The sequence below is a fragment of the Melampsora larici-populina genome (assembly GCF_000204055.1).
Source record: "Melampsora larici-populina 98AG31 unplaced genomic scaffold MELLAscaffold_62, whole genome shotgun sequence".
Classification (NCBI taxonomy): domain Eukaryota; kingdom Fungi; phylum Basidiomycota; class Pucciniomycetes; order Pucciniales; family Melampsoraceae; genus Melampsora; species Melampsora laricis-populina.
In genome coordinates this window covers 121,317-144,310 of record NW_006768826.1, presented here as the reverse complement: position 1 = coordinate 144,310, position 22,994 = coordinate 121,317, and the positions used below count along the sequence as shown (strand labels likewise).

The 22,994-nt window shown below is 40.9% G+C and overlaps 3 protein-coding genes across 3 annotated transcripts; 1 reads left to right on the top strand and 2 right to left on the bottom strand.

Moving 5' to 3' along the window:
- Window positions 1-4,937: 4,937 nt before the first annotated feature.
- MELLADRAFT_112142 (uncharacterized protein) lies at window positions 4,938-6,071 on the bottom strand (the record flags this gene model as incomplete). Its single annotated transcript, XM_007416567.1, has 6 exons — window positions 4,938-5,078; window positions 5,166-5,327; window positions 5,431-5,509; window positions 5,639-5,661; window positions 5,687-5,746; window positions 6,048-6,071. 6 exons carry the CDS (start codon window positions 6,069-6,071, stop codon window positions 4,938-4,940), a joined length of 489 nt encoding a protein of 162 aa, XP_007416629.1.
- Window positions 6,072-14,084: 8,013 nt separating this feature from the next.
- Window positions 14,085-15,306, bottom strand: MELLADRAFT_68084 (uncharacterized protein; the record flags this gene model as incomplete). The annotated part of the gene is made up of 3 exons (XM_007416566.1): window positions 14,085-14,561; window positions 14,623-14,743; window positions 15,095-15,306. 3 exons carry the CDS (start codon window positions 15,304-15,306, stop codon window positions 14,085-14,087), a joined length of 810 nt encoding a protein of 269 aa, XP_007416628.1.
- Window positions 15,307-17,285: 1,979 nt separating this feature from the next.
- Window positions 17,286-18,143, top strand: MELLADRAFT_93863 (uncharacterized protein; the record flags this gene model as incomplete). Its single annotated transcript, XM_007416635.1, has 4 exons — window positions 17,286-17,321; window positions 17,384-17,684; window positions 17,744-18,083; window positions 18,125-18,143. 4 exons carry the CDS (start codon window positions 17,286-17,288, stop codon window positions 18,141-18,143), a joined length of 696 nt encoding a protein of 231 aa, XP_007416697.1.
- Window positions 18,144-22,994: the final 4,851 nt, after the last annotated feature.

Below are 22,994 nucleotides of genomic sequence, written 5' to 3'. Positions count from 1 at the left end.
ACTCACTCTGGAACAACTGTCTTACCTATGAATGGAAATGATCACCATCACCGTACTCTACTTGTTCCAGCGCTTCAAGAACCGCTTCTCTCAGTTTCTTCAATCTGCGATGATGGTTTCATACTCGTGTTCAACAAATCCTCTTGCTCATTCTATCGAGCTGACGATGTATCCATCACCTCAGCACCGGTCAGCACTGGTTACCGAAGAGGCAACTTGTACTACTTGGCTGCTAAGGTAGATGAACCATGTTCAAATTTGGCTTTGGATAAATTTTCTGATTCCACTCTTCTTCACTGGCATCGAAAACTAGGTCATATAGGACTCAAATCGCTGAAGAAACTTCTATCAACATCCGGGATCAAGCCTGATATCATGAATGAGATAGATGTTCAAAGGTGTCCTGTGTGTGTCAAGTCCAAGATGGCAAGAAGCTCCTTTAAATCTCGCTCAGACCACAGATCCACGTCTGTAGGTGCTCTAATTCACTCCGATGTGTGTAGTTTTGAGGTGTCATCGCGAGAAGGATATAAATATTTTGTAACTTTCATCGACGATTACTCAAAGTTTACTATCATGTATCCCATGAAATCTAAGAGTGATGTCTTTTCTTGCTTCAAAGCTTTTCGATCCAAGTTTGAGCTACACCTATCCGCCTCCATCAAGAAACTGCGAACAGATAATGGAGGGGAGTATCTATCAAAGGAGTTTTCATCCTACTTAACGGACTGTGGCATTGAGCATTTTCCCGGTCCTCCTCATTCTCCTCAACTAAATGGCGTGTCTGAAAGGGCAAATCGCACTATCAACAATCACATCCGATGCTCCCTTCTCAGTTCAGGTCTTCCCAAAAGCTTTTGGGTTGATGCCTTACGCTTTCTTGCTCATTCTCTCAACTCTATCCCCTGTTTCACTCCTTTGGGTTTTAAGTCTCCTTGTTCTCTCGTCTCTACTTCCCCAGTTGACCTGTCCAAACTTCATGCTTTTGGTTGTGAGGTCTACTTTAAAGTCCCTGAAGCAAATCGTCTCAAACTCGATCCCAAAGCCAGGCGTGCTGTTCTTCTGTCATACCTTCCTGATGGAAATGGTTACAACTTATGGGACATCACCAATAAGAAGGTGGTCAAATCTAGAGATGTCATCTTTAATGATGATGTCTTTCCATCGCTCGAAAAATCTCCTCCCTCTCCGTCCTGTAATCCACAAGTAGAAATACCGTGGCCTTCATCTGAAAAGCATCCTCCGTCTCAGAGACATAGACGTCTGTCAACATCCATCCATAATCCATCTCGTAAACCACTCAGCCCATCCTCGTTCTCAGTCTTACCAAAGACTCCTCCTTGTCAAACTCAAAACACAGATCTTAATACCTCTACCATTTCTCCTCCTATTGTGTCTTCTTCCTTGTCTCCCTCTGTTGTGGTGCGCACTCCTTCAATTGACATACCTACTCGTACGAGGCCATCGCCACCAAACAGTGTAATCCCTACTAGGCGTCCATCTACTCCCCCACGAAGAAACCCCTCTCGCTCGAAGAAGATCTGCAATGTTACCTCACCACCTCAACTGTCTCCTGATCATGCTCCTCAACCATCCTCCTCTCCTCGAAATGAATCTCCGTCTCCGCAAGCCAAACCTCCATCATCTACGGTCCCAGGCCATTCAAAACCTCAACCACAAGAAGTCATCAAAGTGCTGAGTGAGGCTGCCCCATTACCACCGAGAAGGTCCATTCGCGCTCGCAACCAACCTCAACGACTTGGCAACTTTGTGAACCTAGCATCCTTGACTGAAGACGCATGCGATACACCGAAGACGTGGAAACAGCTACTGCGTTCGCCAAACAAAGACCGATGGCTCAAGGCAGCTGACACGGAGTACTCCTCACTAATTGGAATGGGTACGTGGCGTTTAGTTCCTCGTCCGGAAAAACGTAAAATCATCAAATCCAAATGGGTATTTAAGGTGAAACGTCGGGTCGATAATACCATCATCAAATTGAAAGCTCGTCTGGTGGCAATGGGGTATGCTCAAGTCGAAGGAATTGACTATACAGAAGTCTTTGCTCCGACCACTAAGTTGGAGACTCTCCGCCTAGCTCTCTCCCTCATGGCATCGAAGAGGTGGTCTGGACGACAAGTTGACATCAAGACAGCTTTTCTGAACGGGCATCTTGATGAACCCGTTTATATGTCTCAACCGCCAGGTTACGAAGATCCCAATAATCCGGATTGGGTTTGTGAAGTTATCCGATCAATCTACGGTTTGAAGCAATCTCCGAGGCAGTGGAATCGGGAGTTGCATGCTGTTCTCATCACGTTGGGTCTTCAACAATCATCCTATGACCCCACTCTCTACTTTCGTCTCAAGGACAAGAAACTGGTTGGAATGGTCACCGTTCACGTCGATGACCTTTCGGTTTTAGGTCCCGATGACTTTGTCAACTCCTTCATCACCGATCTCTCCTCTCGTTTCGAAATCTCATCAAACGAAGAACTTCATCATTTCTTATCTCTCGACATACGACGAGATGTGGATAAGAAACTGGTGTTTCTAAATCAAGCACATTACATCAAAGAGTTAGGTGAAAAGTTCTTGCCATCAACTCATGTCTCGATTCACACACCTACCGACTCCAATTTCAAAGATCTCATGCCTCGACGGGAAGATGAGCCAAAGTCGAGTGGCCACTACCAAAGTCTGATTGGCGCCCTTCTATGGGTGGCTCAATGCACAAGAGCCGACATTTCATTCGCTATCAGTCGACTATCACAGTTCCTGCGTGATCCTTCGGAGTCTCACTGGCTTGCAGCAGTACGAGTGTTAAATTATCTTCTAACAACATCTCATCTCAGGCTCACTCTCGGAGGTACACCAACTATCTCTGGTTACTCTGACTCGGACTGGGCCGAGGACAGGCACGATCGTAAATCAACATCTGGCTACACCTATCGTTGGGGCCAAGGAGCGGTCTCGTGGAAGTCTCGCAAGCAATCGACGGTCTCTCTCTCAAGTACAGAGGCCGAATATAAAGCGCTATCAGATTCAAGTCGTGAGGGTATCTGGCTAAAGAACCTATTGTCTGAACTCCACATCAATGCGCCGTCAGCTATCCCTCTTCATGTGGACAATGAAGGAGCGGAAGCACTGGCAAAGAACCCTCAGCATCATTCAAGAACAAAACATATACACACAAGGTATCACTATGTTAGAGAATGTGTTCAAAACGGGTCAATTCAAGTGAAGCATGTAGCTTCAAAGGACATGTTAGCTGATATGCTGACAAAACCTTTAGGACGTGTAATGCTACAGTCTCATCGAACATTATTTGGCATTGTGTGTTTTTCTTTCTTTCTCTTTTCTTATTTAACATTATGTTGATTTTTTTTCTTTTTCTCTCTTTCTTTCTTTATCTTAAATTTTTTTTTCTCTCTTTCCTCCTTCAAACATTATTGATGTACATGTTGTACGCAAGGGGGGCTCTTGGGATAGTCCTGCATGACTTTTAATTCTTTATGTAAAAGTCCTGTGAGACTAACCCATGATACGTAGAATCTAAGTGTGTGCTCAACAAACATATTACATCATGTGAAAACCGTTATGTAAAAGTTTCACTATATAAATCCTACTGGAGCAGTCAAGGAAAGGTGCTTCTTCTTCACCTTTCCTTTGTCTCTTTCTCTGACTGTTCCAGGTAGGATTTCTCTCTGTTTTCTGTTTCTCTGTTTTTTGTCTGATTTAGTCCGTGAAATTTACATACCTTTCCTTTGTCTCTTTCTCTGACTGTTCCAGAGCTCAAGATAGTTTGTTCAAGTACATAAAAGGTTGGGTTGCATGGAAACCAGGTGTGGGAAAAAAATTACGGGAGCCCCTTGAGGACCCCCTTTTTGAAAAAGGGGCTCCTGATTTATTTGAAGCCTTGGGTCCGACCCGATAGGGGGCTTCGGATCCTGTTCCGAGGGCTCTAAATAGTGGGATCCATATTAAATTGTCACTTCATAGATTGAATCACTGTTGAGCTATAACCCAAGCACCAGCCTGGCAAACCATTATGTATGTGATATCATATGTTTGTGTAACCCTTGATATAAGCATACATGCTTATAATGTGTCAAAAACTCATACTTGTTACCCAATATGCTTGTAAGATCTACCCCTCAGGCTTACAACTTGGCATTCTATAACATAACAACCATACCTTCATTTTGCCACATGCTATGATCCACTTGTCTGTAGTGTCCTGACTCCTCTGTGGGTAACAACAAAAAGTCCGCCCGGGCTTCAATTTTGGCGGGCTTTTCTCATTTCATTGTCTAGCTGGGCATAGTTGGCTGACTGCGTTTTCAGGCACATCAGAAAGTCAGTCCGGATATCCATTTTGACGGACTTTTGATGTGCTATAGTCCTGTTGGTCATGGTTGGCTGACTTCTCTTTCTGGCAAATGAAAAAGTCAGCCAAATCTCCATTTTGGCAGACTTTTGGCAATCCATTCTCTAGTTAGCTACAGTCTGACATATGCTTCATCAAAAACTCAGCCAGATTGCCATTTTGGCGGAGTTTTTTGGAATGCTTTATTGACTTGGTTACATCCTGCAATCTGCTTGAGGCTCATTAAAAACTCAGCCAAATTGCCATTTTGGCGGAGTTTACTGCAATCCGTTATCTACTTGTCTACAGGCTGCAATCCGCATCAGGCTCATTAAAAACTCCACAGTATGACCATTTTGGCGGAGTTTTTTGCAAACCATTATCTACTTGGCTACAGTCTGCAATCTGCTTGAGGCTCATTAAAAACTCCACCGGATTGCCATTTTGGCGGACTTTTGGCAATCAGTTATCCAATTGGCTACACTGTGCAATCTGCTTGAGGCTCATTCAAAACTCAGCCAGATTGGCATTTTGGCAGAGTTTTTGATTCCACATCACTGAAACTCCGCTATAGTCCTAGTGTGGGCGGAGTTTTTAGTTCCACTTGACTAAAACTCCGCCATAGCGTTCTTTTGCGCAGAGTTTGAATATTGGGCATCCCGGAACTATAGGCTCCGGGCTCCGGGCACGCCGGCGGGACGCCCTCCCCCTAAAAGGCGTCCCAGGCATCCCGGCCTCGAGGGCTTGGGGCTGGGGTCTGGTAGCTAGAAAATTGTTGTACTTTTTTTTCTCAAACCTTGATTACCATATAGTTGTATCCATCAGCTTTGGCCAATCCCAATGATATACTGAAGATCTCTGTGGCATGACTTGGGACTGAGTTGTAGCCTGAAAATAACTTTGCAATCTGCGGAGATGTCCACACCAAACCTTTTTTCCCGGTGCATTTACAGTACAACTAGGCCATACAGCCAAAAAAAATTGTTTGAATTTTTTTTTCAAACTTTGTTTATCCTACGGCTGAACCCTTTGCAGTTGTGCAATCAAAATGATGTACTGACCACACCTGTAGCATTCCAGGTGGCTACAATATAGCCCGAGAAACTAACTTTGCAATCTGCAAAGATTTTTGCACCGAACCTATTTTCCCAGTGCAATTACATTACAACAAGGCCATACGGCCAAAAAAAATGTTCAAATTGTTTTCCAAACTTTGTTTATCATACGGCTGTATTTGTCAGCTTTCTCCGATCCCGTTGATGTACTGACCATACTTGTAGCATTCCAGGTGGCTAAGATATAGCCCAAGAAACTAACTTCGCGATCTGCGGAGATTCTTGCACCAAACCTTTTTGTCCCGGTGCATTTACATTGCAACTAGACCATACAGCCAAAATAAAATGTTCAAAATTTTTTTCAAACTTTGTTTATCATACGGCTGTATTCGCCAGCTTTCTCCGATCCCGATGATATACCGAACATCTCTGTATGTAGCCTGTAAGTGCCTAGTCACCCATACCCCATAACCCATAATACATATGCACCCATGCACCTATGCACCTATGCACCCATGCACCCATGCACCTATGCCCTTATGTCCCTGCACCCAGGCACATGTGCACCTATGCACCTATGCACCTATGCACCCATGCACATGTGCACCTTTGCACCTACGCACATGTGCATGCACACCAAGGTGCATGCCCTTTCGAAGTGCATGCACCCTCAACCCCAGCCCGGGCCACCCTTGTAACCCTCAAAGTATATATAGTATTCTCATACTTTTACCATACTTTTGTCAATATTGTAAGTTTGTAGCTATCATATTGCATTCTCCTAACACTGCAAAAATAATGTATTTTTCCAAGGTGAAAAATGATTGACATTAATGCACAAAATGATTAATAATGCAGAATTAATGCAGAAAAATGCAGAATTAATGCAGAATTAATGCATTTTTAATCATTTTGTGAAATAAATGTAATCATTTTTCACCTGGGAAAAATACATTATATTTGCAGTGTAATGCCACAACGTATAACACTGCATTTTGTTTACCTCTTGGTCTTTATAACTGTAAAAATGACCCATGAAAATTGATCAAAGAACCTACTCTTGAACATTTCAATAAAAGCAAAAATTGTTTGATGAAGGAACCACCAGAGACAAAAAGATGCAGAAGGTAATCTATTTGCTGACACTATTTATTTTTGCATGAGCTAAGTTGATTCTGCTGAAGAAAAATGATGACAACAATATCCTGGATTGGAAGGTTAAATTCAATAAGCATTCTGCGATATTAAAGCCAAAACTTGACCTATTGAGATCACAAGTTGGAAAAACTTCAAAAAACATTTTACAGTATACCAATCAAAGATTGAATTTTCATCCTCTTCAACCACCTGTGTTACAGAAATTCATATGGCTACAGAAAAGCCAAACAATATTAATATTCCCAACTTAACCTCAATTGATAAGATAATTAGGGCAAGGAATTCAGCACACATACAGTGTGTTCTCAATGAATCCAAGATGAATCAACTGCACTTGGAATTACACCATCTTGATTGTTGTGAAGAAAATCCACTCAATCATTTGTATCAAATCACCCCTTTTGAATTAACTGTCAACCCAATCTCAATCATGATACCAAGGGATTCAGACTTGACCCAACAAACCTAATTTGGTTCTCTTTAGCATCAATTACAAACTCCCCAATATGCTCTTTTTCTTGCTTTTATAGATGTCTTCTTTGAGTAAGATCATGCACCAGATCATGCGCTAAATGGTTTTCACACCCTTGTTGTTGTTGATGAGGTTCAATAACAGTTTACACAATCCACCGTATGAAAATACTATATTTCTATGTTCCAAAAAGCAAAAGTTCATGGAAAATTGAAGGGAAAGGAAACCGAATAAAACCACTTCTTGTAAAACTGCAAGTTCAACATATATCAAAAGTCAATCCATTTTTGGATGATCCTTGGCTTAGAATCCGTCTCCTTAAATAGTTTCACCACTATAAAGCTCTGCCTTGACATGCCATTCATACCTGTTAATCTCATGTGCAAAAACACTGAAAAAACCAAGCCATTAAGGTGAGGAGCTCTTTAAAACCTCTTTAAAACAAAAAGCTTCAGTTTCAAGACCAATTGTAAATCAATTTCCAGAAATTTTTCAAGAATATTATTTGGGGGTCAACTTCTGATCTCCACATTGGAGGAAGTTGAATCAGATGTGGTCCTCAAGACTTACTCATGATCATAGAGATGAAGGTGAAATGGTATCAATTGTGATAATGAGATATGTGATGTAATAGACTTTGGTTTATCTGATTGGATCAATGATGATCAAAGGTCTTCAAAAGCTTGATGACCTTGTCTTGTTGATCTCATTTGGTCATGAAATCAATGCTGGTTGAAGTGGTGTATAGCTTGGCAAAGTGGTATAAGTTTGAAATTGTTGATATTGAATTTTGGATGGTATATTTTAGTTACAGATTGAATTAGGGAGGGAAAGGAATGTGGTGGATATCATATTTTGCAGTTGTAGGTCCAGTAGATGAGATTTTGGTTGTGTTCCATAGCTTTGATTGTGGTTAGTGCTGATTCAAATATTCTGTTGCAGATGTTGATACCAGTTCTGATGGATATGAAACAACTTGTGAGATTCAACAAGGTAAAGGAGTAAATTTAGTATGGCAAAACAATAGACGAGCCACTGATCCAGTGATGATAGATTTCTCATGGCCAGTTGTGGTCCAAGCGCCTTGTTTTCTGGGTAGTTTGCTTCAGTTCTTGTATGATGATTTGCTATGGGATATGATATTAATTGAGATGTCTGACTGCTGTTAGTGGGATGATGAGAATAATGAGAACAAATAGTGACTTGCAATTAAATGATTACATTGAAATCAATTTTTGAACAAATATCATACTTGAATTTCAATGATGATGATATTGGGAAAGTCCAAGTTAAAATGAAATCAATCTTGGGTAGCTGATCTACATTTGATCCTTGATCTGGAAATGCCAAATTATATTGAAAGGACAGATGACTTAAACATTTTTCCTCAATCTCTCAATCCAACACTTGGTACTTTCAAATTATTGAAGGAACAAACAAATTACACCAGATATAATAATTGTACCTGAGAACCCAATTCAATGTAATTAAGTGGTGGGGACTGTTGAATTTTTGGATCAAGGACATCAGTCAATGATGGCTTGATTTACTGGATATATCCAAGTGATTGTGAAGGAGATTTGTGGATTAAGATATTGATAAACAGCATTTGTGTGGTTTTGGATCAATCTTCTTGATTGAAGATAGGTGTACAAATCAAGATTAAATTTGATATTTAAGAGGTTCTTGCCAATTCTCAGCTTTGGGATCTTTTTGAATCACAAGGGTGAAGAGAAATGATGTACCAGTGACCACAGCAATGCTTGCTACTGTTGTGCTAATTGTTTCATTTGTACTTATTACTTCTAAGCTCGTTGCAGTTGATTGCAATGATGGTAACTTGCAAAGAATTTCATAAAGGCAAGCCAATAATCTTTTTAAAACAATTCTTTTGCATTGTCTTTGAATTTATTAGGTGCTTGAATTGCAGATGATGAAAAGAGCTGATAGAAACACATCTCACCTGATTGGTTGTGGATTTCAGGTGCAGCAAGACCAAACCTCGTCATGTGGGCTGTACTTGCAACTGGCGATGTCGAATGTATCAAGCTTAGGCCAAAATTCATCTTGAATTGAACCTTGTAAGCCTGAGGTCGGGATAGCCTGTTGTTGCCTAAAAAGAGCCGCAACAGGTTCTTTGAATGTTTCAAAGCTCTTGAGAATTGACTGATCAGAGACTATGTTGAAAGTTCCAAATTGGTGAGTCTAGATAATTTGAATGGAGTTGTAGGATCTGGACCAGATTTCAGGTGTTCAGGAACCTTGACCGATATAAATATCATTAAACTTGATACAAATTTTTTGATGAAACCGTGTAAACCTGAGACTGAGACTGAATCACAATCTATCAATGATAATGGTATTCAATTGCGAGACGATGATCTTGATCAGGAGTATTGGAAGTCTCTTGCATCCATTTCTTCCAACGTTTTGGTATGCATTGAATGTTTGGAACCAGATCTACATCAAGATTGATGAGATTCAGAGAACACGTGAAGATTTCAAGTAAAAGGCCCCATCGTGACTTGGGACCCCACTGTGAATTCCAAGATTGATTGTAGCAACATTCATTTGCTTGTGATAGTTCTTTTTGCTCCTCTGAAGCAGATCTGGGTCTGAGACTCCACTGGAGTTGCCGGACATGATCAGATTGTTTTTTCGTGGTTTCTTCATTTGTAGATTTTGATTAATCCACTGTAGGACCTTTGAAATTTAAACCCTGAAATGGATATCAAAATCATTACATACTGAATCGTGATGATACAATGAGAGTGATAGAAGTAAAGTACCTCCAAAAGATGACGTGTGCATATTCAATAGATAGAACAATTAGTCAAAGCCGTAATTGAATATTGTTTGATGAGTTACCTTTGGAGGTTCAAAGATGTGTATTATTAATATTGCATATCCAAGTGCTTTCTGATGTAGAATCAGAATCACCAAGAATTTTCAGCTTGATTGTCGAGGAAAGTGGATAGAATGGCAAAATGATTCCACAAATTTACTGACCGTCGTTTTGTTTCCGAAATTGTTGGGGGCCTCAGATTTCCTCTTCTTCATCGTTAATTTGATCATAGTTACCAATTGATTTGGGTAAAAGTGAAGTTTTTGCATCTTTCAACAATCAGCTAAGTTCCAAGGCTTGTCTTAAAGCAGATTGGGCTAGAAAGTTGATATCAATCTTGTCTTATTTTCCATTGTATCCATTTGATAGTTGATTCAAATTCAATGTAGATGGTGAGAAGAGAGTTAGAGACGTTGGATGTGAAATCAGCATCCAAGTACAAACAGAAAGTTATTGTCAAAATTAAATCCAAAACTTTGGCTGTTCAAAACTACCAAATTTTCAAGCAGGGCAAGGAGTTTTTTTAGGTTTTGTTCAAATTGATAGTTCTCCATTAATATGTATATGATGTACTCATGAGAGATTACTTATGAATAAAAAAGAATGTAATATTGATTGATCTATCCATTTTGTAAACCAATCAAGAAACAAAAATGCTATGAACAAAACAATTTTTTTAACAAAAATATGAAAAACAAATCCTTAACAACATTCTTGAGTTGGTGGCGAAGAAGAAGAAGAAGAACCTTCATTTAAATTCCAATTTCCTCTCACTCTCACAATTCGCTGTTTCTTCTTCTTCTTCATTTTCCAATAAAGTTGTACAATTCAACTTTTTTCAAAGTTCTCTCGTATATTTGGATTAACAGGCTCAAGCACAAGGATTCATCTTTGTTGTGAAAGTTTAATACAAGGGGGTTCCTTTGGGCTTGCATAGGTTGAGGTAACAAGAAACAAAAGAAAACAAGACAACAAGATAGCAGACCAGCAATAAAAAGTAAACAAATTGGATGTGTATGGTGTGAAAGGAAAACAAGATGAGATAAAGAGTAATTGGACATGTATGATGTGAAGAAATAAAAGAAAACAAGACAAGATAAACAGAAAACAAATCAACTTGACATTGAAAATCATACACAAGACATCACTACTTTCTTGCTCCGGCTTGCTTCCTACTATACTCCTCCTGTGATGAAGAGTATCTAGGTGATATTGCCGCAAAATCCTTATCGTTTCTTGGGACATAAAAATCAGACATCTGGTCTGCTAATTTTTTGTTCACTTGAATCAAAGAGCCAATTTGAGTGACTTTAGCAGTTTTAGGATTGGTGATAGTACCATCCACAGTGACATTTTACTAGGCACTGGCAGGCCAGTGAGTAACGTCACCTCAATTTGATTTCAAAACACTCTCAAAACAATACAGAAACTATATTAAAATGATTTCAAAACAATTACAAGCCAATATCAATGGTTGGCCTGGAAGAACAGCCAAACATCCTTCCAGACTCAACTCAAATAAACTTTAGCTGCATATCCACACATGAATTTGTCGGAACCATTGGAAGGTTTGAGTAATTGTGAGATACCACTCAACTTCCATTACCAAATATCCTTCTCAGACCCTTCCAAAAGCACCTGCAAAGCAGATATTCAGAGCTCTTGGGCTCATTGACCAACTTGAGAGTTTCCTGAACCATAAATCAGTAATGATCTCATGAGTAAATTGGTGTTGAGTGTTGCAGAAGTATCCGTGAACAAACCTGCTCAACTCACTCTCATGCTGAGAATAGTTAATCTGTTGGTTAAAAAGCTTTTTTATTTCATTTTCTTCTTTTGAACAAACTGTTTTTTTCAAAATTTGGATCAATTGATTTCAACATGTTTTTGAGACTGAGCAGAAGGTCTCAAGGCTTTGATTAAAAAATTGAAGACGATTAAGCTTAATCTGGAATTTCAAGCTGAGCTTTGCAATTTCAAAAACATAAGCTGAATGAAACATTATGAGCTGTGAAGTACTGTGCTTTTCAAATACCCTCCGGATGAAGGTTCATGCCTGGTGGGCAGTTGTTTTGATTAAAGGTGGCTTGGCCAGTGCAGTTCAAGTGCTGCCGATGGCTGATTTTTTATGATCAAATGTGATCAACATTTCAACCTTTGGGACAAGGCATTTATGCTGCCTTTTCTGACTCTTTGTGATGCACAAAACAAGTATGCCATGATGCAACTGCATCAACACTTTGATATCCTGTGCTTATATTGATTTGGGAGCACTTTGAAAGTACTAAACAAATGTATACTGCATCAGCCACCATGACTAATTGCAGAGCTCAAAAGGAACATTATCAACCACACAAACATTCTATTGTGCTTCTTTTTCAGGGATGGCAAAGCTAAGGTTGACATTTTCATTTCATCTTAAATTTCATTTTCAAAAACGTCTTGAGACATTTGGCCCAAGCTCATTGACATTTTGGAAAGGATTGATAAATTCACCACTTTTCAAAGAAACAGTTGGTTTAAAGTGAAAAAAAAGATCAAACAACCCTTGGGCCCTGTTGTAGATTTTTTTCAGAGCAACTATTATACAACAACAGTAAACAGTGTATTTTGAAATAGGAATATTAATTTATTATAATAGCTCAGAAATAGCCCGCAATGCATCATCAAGACATGCAGCATTGTTTGTGATCCCCAAGCTCAATTTTTCCAGGCTACCACATTGCCCCAAGAACTCACTATCATAACAGTTTTCAGGCAGATTACCACATACTCTGGCCAAAGGATTGATCTTGTTGCCCACCTCACGTCGAGTATCAAACCTCCTAGCTGCTAGAGTTCTCAACTTCACATTGGCTTGATGATTATACGAAAGCTCATCAATCTTATGAAGCCACTCTCCATACCTGACGCTGTGCCACTCTGGTCGGATTGAGCGTTGCTGACCATGAGCATCATCCTCTGTATCTGAACAACAGGTTGCACCAGGAAGGAGGTCAATGAAATCCTTGAGGTATTCATTGATGGTAGCTTGACGGTATTCACGCAGCTGTGAAATGTTTCAGTACTTTTTTGGAAACTCGCCAAGTGGTCAAAAGAATCAAATACTTACATCTCGTCGCTTCCTACTCCGCTCCCGCTGTGCAATCTTCTCTGGTGTGTCAAACTCATTCTTCCAATCTTCAATCCGCCCAATGACCCATCGAGTGACAATACCAATAAAAATAACTTCCGTCTCCCATCCATTTGAAACGCAGAAGCCCTTCTGGCAAACATCCAATGCTTTACCGTAAAGAATATCATGACTTGATTCCAAGCAGAGTCTTCACCTTCCTGAGCTTCCCAATCAAAAGTAAAAGGTCCTTCAATTTGTTTGTTGACCATATCAATGTGAAGAAGGGCCTTGAAAACACTCCAGTCCAAAGGATTAGGGTAAGTTGCAGAGCTGTAGTCAACGAAGACTGAGTGGTCGTTGATGATGTCTTGCTCAGTTAGAGGTGGAAGTGACATTATGTGGTTATTGGTTGGGGGGTCAGGAAAATGTCGATGATCCTTGGTGTGGCCCAGGAGGAATCGTGTAAACTCTGCAAAAGATTTGCAGGTTGGGGCATTGGAATTTGGTAGGAATTTGTAATAAGCACAATTTTTTGGCTTTTCGACTTTTGGGTTTACCACCATTGGGCCAATCAGGCGCAGCCTTTTCTGACGTGGATGCTGGGTAGAATATAACCGTGTCAATTTGAGTGGGTAAGGAAATGCAGGGAGGCATAATCATACCCATGGTTCAATTTCAGCTGTCACAATTGTGGAGCTAAAGTGAGCAAAACTCTGGTGGGATGAGTAAATTCCAAAGTATGTTGATAATGGGTTTGGCGGAATGCGGGAGAGCTTGAAAGTTCAAGCTATGTGAACTGGGGTCAAGTTCACTCAGGGTAACCTGCTCAATTGCAGAAACTTCATACATGGGTGTCACACATTGTGAAACGTGTGTGTCACATGTAGCAAAGTTGGTCATTTGTCACATGTATTTGATGTATGTATCCTGTGGTGATTTACATGTGTGTTGACATGAAATTGGATCACATTTTGGGAATTGGAACTGAGATGAAAATTGTAGAGAAACACTATTCTAATTTTTATAAGTAAAAAAAATAGCCACACACGTGACATGAGTGTAAAAAGAAATCAGGAGGAAGAAATTGTCATTGCATTGCCTTTCCCCAGCTTTTGTTTCAAAATGTCAATAGCAGACTGGAGATCAACTTGGGTGTTGGACAACTCCAGACTATCAATCGTAATCGCATCAATCCCTTTGGCAAGTATTTCTGGCTTGATGAGGCACTTGGGAAGAGTCTTAGGAGGAAGCTGATCCTCAGGATCAGGCACATTTGGTGAATATGGTCCTCTAGATTGGAAAAATTCCATCAACTTGTCATTTTGTTTTTTGGTGCCCTCCCAGTTGGGAGCTGCTTTATCAGCCAGTTGAATCAATTCATCAAGCTGAGGTGTCCGCCAGTTGAGCTTGATTTTCCTAAACTTGCCAGGCTTCTCTGGGTCCATTTCGGTATCAGAATGAACCTCTTGAGACTTGAGGAGGACTTTGATTGGGCCAGAGAAGTTACGAAAGTAGGGCTCAACTGCCGCAGCCCGTTTATCACACAGCTGACAAATGCACCTGTCAGTATGAGTCCCTGTGCAAAGGGGGAATAGTTGAGCATGTTACCTTTTTCTTGATGTTTTTCAAAGCTAGTTTCTCCCTCTCAGTATGTTTTTTCATAACCAGTTTTTCACCTCCTCCTGGTGTGGACACCAACTTCTTTTCCTTCTCTTCATCTCGAAAAACTCTGCGCTTATTGATAATCCAGCGAGAAAGGATGTCCCTTGCTTCCAGGGGAACATCGAGACCAGCGTCAATTGGAAATCCAGCAGATACAGCTCAAGCATTATAAATATCTAACCAGCTAGTAACTAAGGTGTCCAACATAGCCATGTTCCAAGGAGTTGCAGTTGGACTGGTCCATTGGAAAGTGATAGAGGAAAAGCCACATTGTTGAAATTTGCCTTCAGCGTTGGATAAGCAAGTAGCATCGTAAGTGGTGACAGAGGCAGTGGCGTGGGCTACTCAAGAAACAAATTTGGGAGGTGGATTGGTTTTGATGAACATGAGAACAGCTTCCTTTGACAATTTGATTCACATCTCCAATTCAGTCGCAGAGGGGTTCTTAGCAAAGATCTCATCCATCTTTGCCTGAATATTGACATCTAAATACTGAGTTTGTTTGGCAGCATATGAAGCCCAGTGTTCAACCTCCTCAGCAGTCGGTTCAGCAGGAAGATGACGTTGAAGTAGAGCAGCAGCAGTGATCTTAGGAGAGGAGCGATGGCTGGCTTGTTGAGGAAGTCCCATTAAGGCCCTAGCCCACTCTTGTACAGCAGAGGTAAGGCCTACTAGATTGATGCTGTCCGTGGGCTCTTTCCTAGCACGTTGTTTGTCAGCTTCAAGTTTCCGCTGTTGCTGTCTCTTCTGGGCCTCCCGCTCCTTGGCAATCTGAAGTGCAACACGTTGCTCAAAAGTAAGTCCAGGTTCCTCCTCTACATGATCTGAATAAAGGGTTATGTGAGATGTCAGTTCAATGTTGGAATAACAAAACCACATGAAGACATGCATGGACTTACCATCTATTTGATCCATACGGAATGCGAGAGGTGTCAAGGTGACAATGCAAAAATCAAAAAACGAAAATCACAATCCCCGGGTGCAAAATTCAAAAATCAAAGACAAAACTACAGAAAATACTCAAATACAGGGCAAAAACCCCTGTACCGGAGTAAAAGTCATGGCAGAAACCCCTTTCAGACCAGGTTACGGCCCAAATTTCAGTAGATTTACAACTTGAAACTCAACATTTGTCACCCCATTGTCGCAAAGTACCAGGAAACCACAAAAGAGGACATCAAAATTCAAAAATCACAAAATCAAAAAATCAAAAGTCGAAAATCAAAAAACAAATGTCGATAATCAAAAAACGACAATTAACAAACCATAAACAAAGACCCCAAAAATGAAAACTTCACATTAGATGATGAAAAGTGTACCTCTCTACCTCTACCTCTCAACCAATCACACAACCCACACACCATCACCAATCATCTTAGTCATTCCTCCAACTTTTGTCATAGTCTCCACCCATCCACTTGTTCAACCAAACCTACACTACACTGAACCTCTTTGATTGTCTCCACTCTTCTTCATCCTTATTTGATTGTCTTCACTCTTCTACACTACACTGAACCTCTTTGATCGTCTCCACTCTTCTTCATCCTTATTTGATCGTCTTCACTCTTCTACACTACACTGAACCTCTTTGATCGTCTCCACTCTTCTTCATCCTTCTTTGATTGTCTTCAATCTTCTTTGATATTCTTGGATCGGCTTCACCCTTCTTCAATATTCTTGTATCAGCTTCATTGTTCCCTAGTATTCTTCAATTCTCTTCAATCTTCTTCAATCTTCTTGAATCGGTTTCAATCTTCTTCAATCTTCTTCAATCTTCTTGAATCAGTTTCAATCTTCTTCAATCTTCTTCAATCTTCTTTGATCGACTTCAATCTTCTCCGATCGACTTCAATCTTCTTTGATCGACCTCAATCTTCTTCAATCAGCTTCTTCTTTGACTTTGGTTTCTCTCGGATACTCATATTTCACTATCATGAACCGACCTACTCGGCCCTTATGTCAAAGTACTCTCCGTCAAGGCGAGCACAAAATATGTGGACCCTGCCTTGAACACATCAATGCGGACCAAAACAAAAAGGTTCCTTCTCCCCCCCAGCAGGCACCCACCCAAGCTTCTCAACCCCGCCCTGCCAATCTCAAGGTCATCAATGCCAAAGCAGCTGTTGCAGCCCGTACCTCGACTTCCACTGGTACTCATGTCCACCAACTTCAAAGCGACAAGTCAAAGCGAGCTGCTGCCAAGAAACAAGCTAGCAGCAACCGCATGTTTAATGGTCACCCAGCAGCACCTAAACCTCCACCTTTCACTACTCACACTGGCCGAGTATGCTCTGTAGGATGGATGGTGATATACGAGGCAGGCTCTTTCGCTCATGGTCTACTTTGGGGAACTTTCACTGTGGATAGGTCATCGTTGACACTCTTGGACGACACTAAGGAAGGCATCTTCAACCTGTGGGACCACTCTGTTGACTCTCCTCTTTACCCTCAGGCACCCAAAGTTTACAACTCTGAGTATTTCAACCTGGCCAAAACCGGCTGTGGCCGGAAATCACCTGTGGTCTTACATAACAATGAAGTTTTTGCCAGATATCTTGACGACACTAAAGGAGAACCTAGCCTCGAGCTAATTTTTCTGGCTGACAAATATGTCAAAAATAATCCTTGGCTTCGACCTTCCACCAGTAAGCCGGTACAACCTCAACGACAAGCTAAAAGAAAGGCATCTCAACATTTGACTTATGAGGAGATGTTATTAGATGATGGAGATGAAGAAGCGAATTATGGTGATAGTGATAGTGATAGTGATGGTGATCTGCCTTTGAGTGTCGAAATATTCCAGCCAAGCAAGAAAGCCAGGTGTACACCTTCAACTTCAACAAAAGTCACCTCACCACGAGTCACTCAAAAGAAGGCTTCTAATTTTAAAACCAAGAATAGTACATACACACTCCCGCCACCCATCACCCCACGAAAATCTCCCCACCGTGCTCAGAGTGATGTGGCTCCTGTAGCTATGACTCATGTGATACCACCTCACCAGACAGGTAAGCTCACCACTCTTGTTCACTACTCATTTTTGGTCTGGCTGACATGCCCTCCTTAGTACCGGCCTTTGATTTCAGAGAGGCTATTGATATCTCCGTATTTGGACGAAAGCTTCCCATGGCTTGCCCTGTTCCACCTGCTGAGACTACAGACGGTTTCACCGTAGGGAAAAAATGCATTTTGACAGGAAATGCAGAAGGTAAACCTGAATGGGTGGTAACACCGTATCATTTCAAAGTTGATGAAAGTGTGGTGATTGGAAAAGGTTCTTTCAGGACATGTTACAATGCCTTTGGAAGAACACCTGGTGGAGAGGTCACTCCAATGGTTGCCAAGAAGCGGAGGGAGCTGCCTCCCAATATGACTCATCTGGCTGTCCATAAAGAATCCGGTGGAGTGTATGCTGCTGTTTCCATGGTGATTGAAAAGTTTAAGAAAGCCGCTTTGGGACTGAATGAAATTCAACTTTTCCCTGCAACGGTTGAAGCTATCCAAAACATTCGTGTGAGTCAAATATATGGATCTCATTTTATTCAAGCTTTCTCGATAACATGTTTTTATTTTCCAGATGGTTCAAAACTTTCCGGTCTATGCAGGAAGCAGTGCTACGACAGAATGTGCTTATTTCTTTGAAGAAGTACTTGATGTTACACAATACCGCAAGTATACCAGCAATCACAACTTTGAACTCCGGCCTTCAGACAGTCCTTTAGTCAATGAAGTAATGCAAGCTCTCAGTCATTGGTCTCATAAACACTATGGGGGAAGAAGAATGGTTGCAGATCTTCAGGGGGTAGGTTTGGTATTGACAGACCCTTTGATTGTGGATACGAGCAAGTAAGTACTTTTCTGCTTGCATTCCAACATTTTGCCTGACAGTTTGTTTTGGCCCCAGTATGGCTTGGTGCGATGGAAATACTGGAAGGAAAGGCTTGGAGAACTTCTCTACCCAGCACAAATGCAACAAGATATGCAAGCACCTGGGGTTGCTACTGCCAAAGGTAGCAAAATTAAGTCTACGGGAGGAGATGGAGCTGTTGTATGGAGGTAAGTCTGGGGAACAGACTCATATTCCAGCAAGAGATTAGCACAAGGCGGAAATTCAGGAGTAAATTCTTTCCTTTCAATCTGTATTCCAAAATTTGTTGCTCTTAAAAAATTCAAAAATTTACAAAAACCCTTTGCTCACAAAATTTTCATCTTAAAAACAAAAAAAAATGTATATATCATTTTAAAAATCTGAGTGCTGAACCTTTTGTTTCCTTATAAGAAGTAATCTTATTCTGAAGATGGTCCAAATTGGCCCGTTTCCGTTGCATCTGCTTATCGTAGGTCTCTGCAAGGCCGCTGTGCAATTTTTCCCAGCTCTCATCATCCAAACCAACCCGCTGTTCCATAATCTCCTTCATGGCTGCCACCACAGTGGTACTGATCTGAGTGCTACAAGCATAAGCAAGTACATGGTCTACCGCCCCTTTACTCTTTCCAATCCCTTTTCTTGCCTTGGTTTTTTCCCTTGTTACAGCACCCTGCAAGTATGTTGTCTTTTTTTTCTCTCCTTCAGAAAATAAAAAATGTTCCTTGTTGTGGCGAACATCTGTTGCCCACAGTAATTCTACCACATCAGCTGCATTGATGTCTACAATAAACTTGAAATAGTGACTGATGTGAATTACAAACTTGGCACCAACTTGGAGATGCTTCTTATCAATGCGGTGTCCAGTCTTCTTCTCTAGTTCAATTTCTTCCTTCCTCTCGGCCAAAAGTTCGAGTCTTCTTGCCGGAGTAATAATTTCAGCTGTAATAAATTACATATGTCAGCAGATTGGTCATAAGGCTGTGAATATTAAATACTCAACATGTGTTCGCATCAATTAAGCAGAAGAAACCAGAAGCAAATCCAGTGGCATCAAAGTCACAATGAACTCCGTTGCGGAATCCTCCAGTGGTAGCAATCACATTGGATCCCACAAAAGCCTTGTCCCCAAAGACTTGGGCATTGGGTAATTTCTCCCACTCTTTGCTACCAGGCACTGGCTCTTTTGATCCCCACAACGGGGCATCAGTGTCTTCGGCCAGCTTCTTGTTGGAATCATACACAAATAGAGATAATGAACATGTCCTTTCAGCATGAAAGTCCACTACCCAAGGAAGTTCATCTTGGCGGGCTTCGTCCTCGTCTAGTTTGGCTGGGTCCTCGCTGGTAGATGAATTTTGGGCATAGGTTGCTGGTGTTAAGACATTGAACAAATTAAGTTTCTGAAATTTCCTCCTGTGGAAAGGTGAAGATAAACAAACCAATAACTGTTCCTCTTTGATATTGTCCAGCACGCTTAGATGATCTGTGACCAAATGCTTTCATAGTACCTTGCCGCTCGTGGGGCGGTAGCATCTTGACTGCATGATTTTCCTTGATCACTCCCCGTGCTTCAGAATGTTGATGCATGATCTTGATAGCCCTTCGAAAGTCTTTCCAAAGTTGCACTTGGGCAGGGTCAATGCTGGCGGGGTCCTGCAGCAAGAAACGTCAGCCATGTGGAAACAACAGAAAGTTTGAGGGAGTTGACCTCTTTGTTGAACCTAGCAACACATATAAGCTTATTTCCAGCCAGATTCACAAGTACCACAGTTCCATAGGTCACTACTCGCTCTTTCCTGTTCCCAAATTGAGGAACTCGGAATACATCACAGTCCTCTGGCAAGCCAAACCGGTCTTTGATTCCTGCTTTGATTCTTTGACTGACATGTTCTCTTCCAACATCCCGGACTGGATCCCGTTGGGCATTGTGTTGTTGAGCCTTCTTCCGTTTTTGGTACTCGACCATCTTTTGCTTTCGGAGTTCAGATACTGGTTTGGGCATCTACAGGGAAAAAAACATTGCTTTGATTAATGGTATGTTCAACACTTGAATATTTTGGAATGTGTGTGGGGATGCAAAGAAATAAGTGAATAAAATTTTGGTTGTATGAAATGATTCAATGTGAGATCTTATGAATGAATAATTGAATGAATAAGTATTGAGTAATTTCTTGAGGAATGAATAACGGTGAGCTGTAAATCATTTGATATAAGTTAATTTGCATCTATGATTCATTGTTTGAAGTTGAGTATTGAGTAATTTTTTGAGGAATGAAATGCGGAAGCACCGAGATACATTTAGCAAAGGGTTAGGCTGGTAGTTGGGGGACCCCTCAGTCACTTGCCCTGCCCTTCACAAGACATAAACATCTCTGCATGTATCTCAAGTGCCACTGTCTTCAATAATTGTTCGTGAGTAAATCATGAGAGGTAAATGTTTTGAATTATATGAGTCTTCTTTTGCGATGAATTGAACAGATGTTTGAGAAATGTTGATTGATTTATTCATCTACATTCAATTAGATTCAGCTTCTTGTGGATTCTTCAACTTTCCATTTCTTCTTGAGGATATGATACTTCTTCTTATATGATCTGTCTTCATCTCGGTGAAGTAAAGAACAGACAGGAAGACAAAGGAAGAACATGGATTACCTTGGTTGATTCGACAAATTGAAGGAAGCGGACAGAACAGATTTCAATAATAATAAGATCAGAAGAATCTGGGAACAAAGGACTGGTTAAATGCTTCCACTCGAATGGTGGCTGAGTTGTGGTCAGCCATTACACGATGTATACACATGTAGCATTACACTTAGCCTTACACCTTACAGTTGATATGTTTACATATCTCACATGTCATCATATGGTTCACACAGAGGTCGTAGCACGGAAAGTTTCATTACTCAAGAACCAATGATAGTTGACATTGCTTACATAAGAGTATTTTGGTGACGAAAGCAGAAAACAAAACATAGAAAATACAAAACAATCACTCAAGATCCATTGCATCTTCCTCTTCCCCTACAACTGTCATTTTGGTGTTGTTGATCTTCACCGTTGGGATATAAGCTTTAGGAAGAATAGCACAAGTCATACCTGGTACCTGCACCGACCAATAGTATCCAATGTCGTAGGCCAGGCATATGGCCAGCTGAATCTTTTGAACCTTGACTTCACCAAACACTGATTTCCCAGGATGAACTGACCGCTTGTGAGGGAAATAGCCTTTGACCAAAAGTCCCATAATGTAATCATGAGTCCGGCACCAAATCTTCTCCTTGATCTGAATCTTCTCCAACTTTTGAATTTCCTCCGCAGCCTTGATGATTGCCATAGAATTGCCCACTGGCACATGCTTATCTCTTGAAGCCAACATTAACCCTCTAACACCACTAGTTATGAAACCGGCCAAGGAACCCCAACCAAACCCAACCTCCTTCAATTCGTCAATCTTCTTATTGATATCTTTTTTGATTTGTTTTTGTTCAGTATCAGTTGCTTTTTCAGGAATTTGTGAATGTAAATCAAGTACAGCTAGCCCCATTAATACATCGTGAACACTGACTGAAAAGTTTTGAAGATTATTTAATGTACCAGCTTTGACCACTGCTGATTCATGTGCAATTAATTGAGATCCTGACAAGCCTGAAGTAAGTTGATTTTCTCCGCCACCACTGGAGCCTAAGGTTGGACGAGTTAATAATAAATGAGAAACAAATCTATAACTATTTTCATAAGGAGTAGCATCCGGGTTTTCTTCAAAGGTATTCTTGTGAATAACTTGATCCCCAGCAACTGCAATAGCATCTTGAAATAAATTAGCAACCTCTCGACGTTTCTTTTGGGAAGGACATCCAGTAGGCCGCACAGTCCGCCATAATTGAAAAGGCCATAAATTTGAATCCAGGTCCAGATTGAAAGATTCTTGAAACAAAGAAGGGCTCCATATTTCAGAGCTAAACAGCAATTCACCTTCAGCAGGAGTGAAGAATTGTAGCCCTGTGACAAAAAAAAAGCATAAGAGTTTGCTGGACTCATTATTCATTCATGTGTACTCACCCTGCTCATTCACAAATTGGAGCCAAGCAGAATTAGTCATCTTGCTGCCTGAAAAATGAGTCCCCAGAGGCAATTGAAAGGATGGCTTCTCGAGGAGTGGAATGTGATCAAGCCTCATGGAGATCAGAGAGAAAGCACTATCTCTTCCTTTTGCAAAGGTGGCTGAAGGAAGTTTCTTGGGTGGAAATTCTGTAAAGCTTGCGCTGAAGATTTTGTGGTGTTTGAGTATAAATCCAATCTCCAAAGTATCGGAGTCAGTTGTGGTTGGAATGGTACCAAGGTCAGTCGAGTCAAAGACAGGGATGTCTAAATCCATGGGATCTTCACAAGGTGTGATTTGAACTTCGGAATCTATGTCAGAAAGCCAAAGGTCACAATGAGGATAATTGAA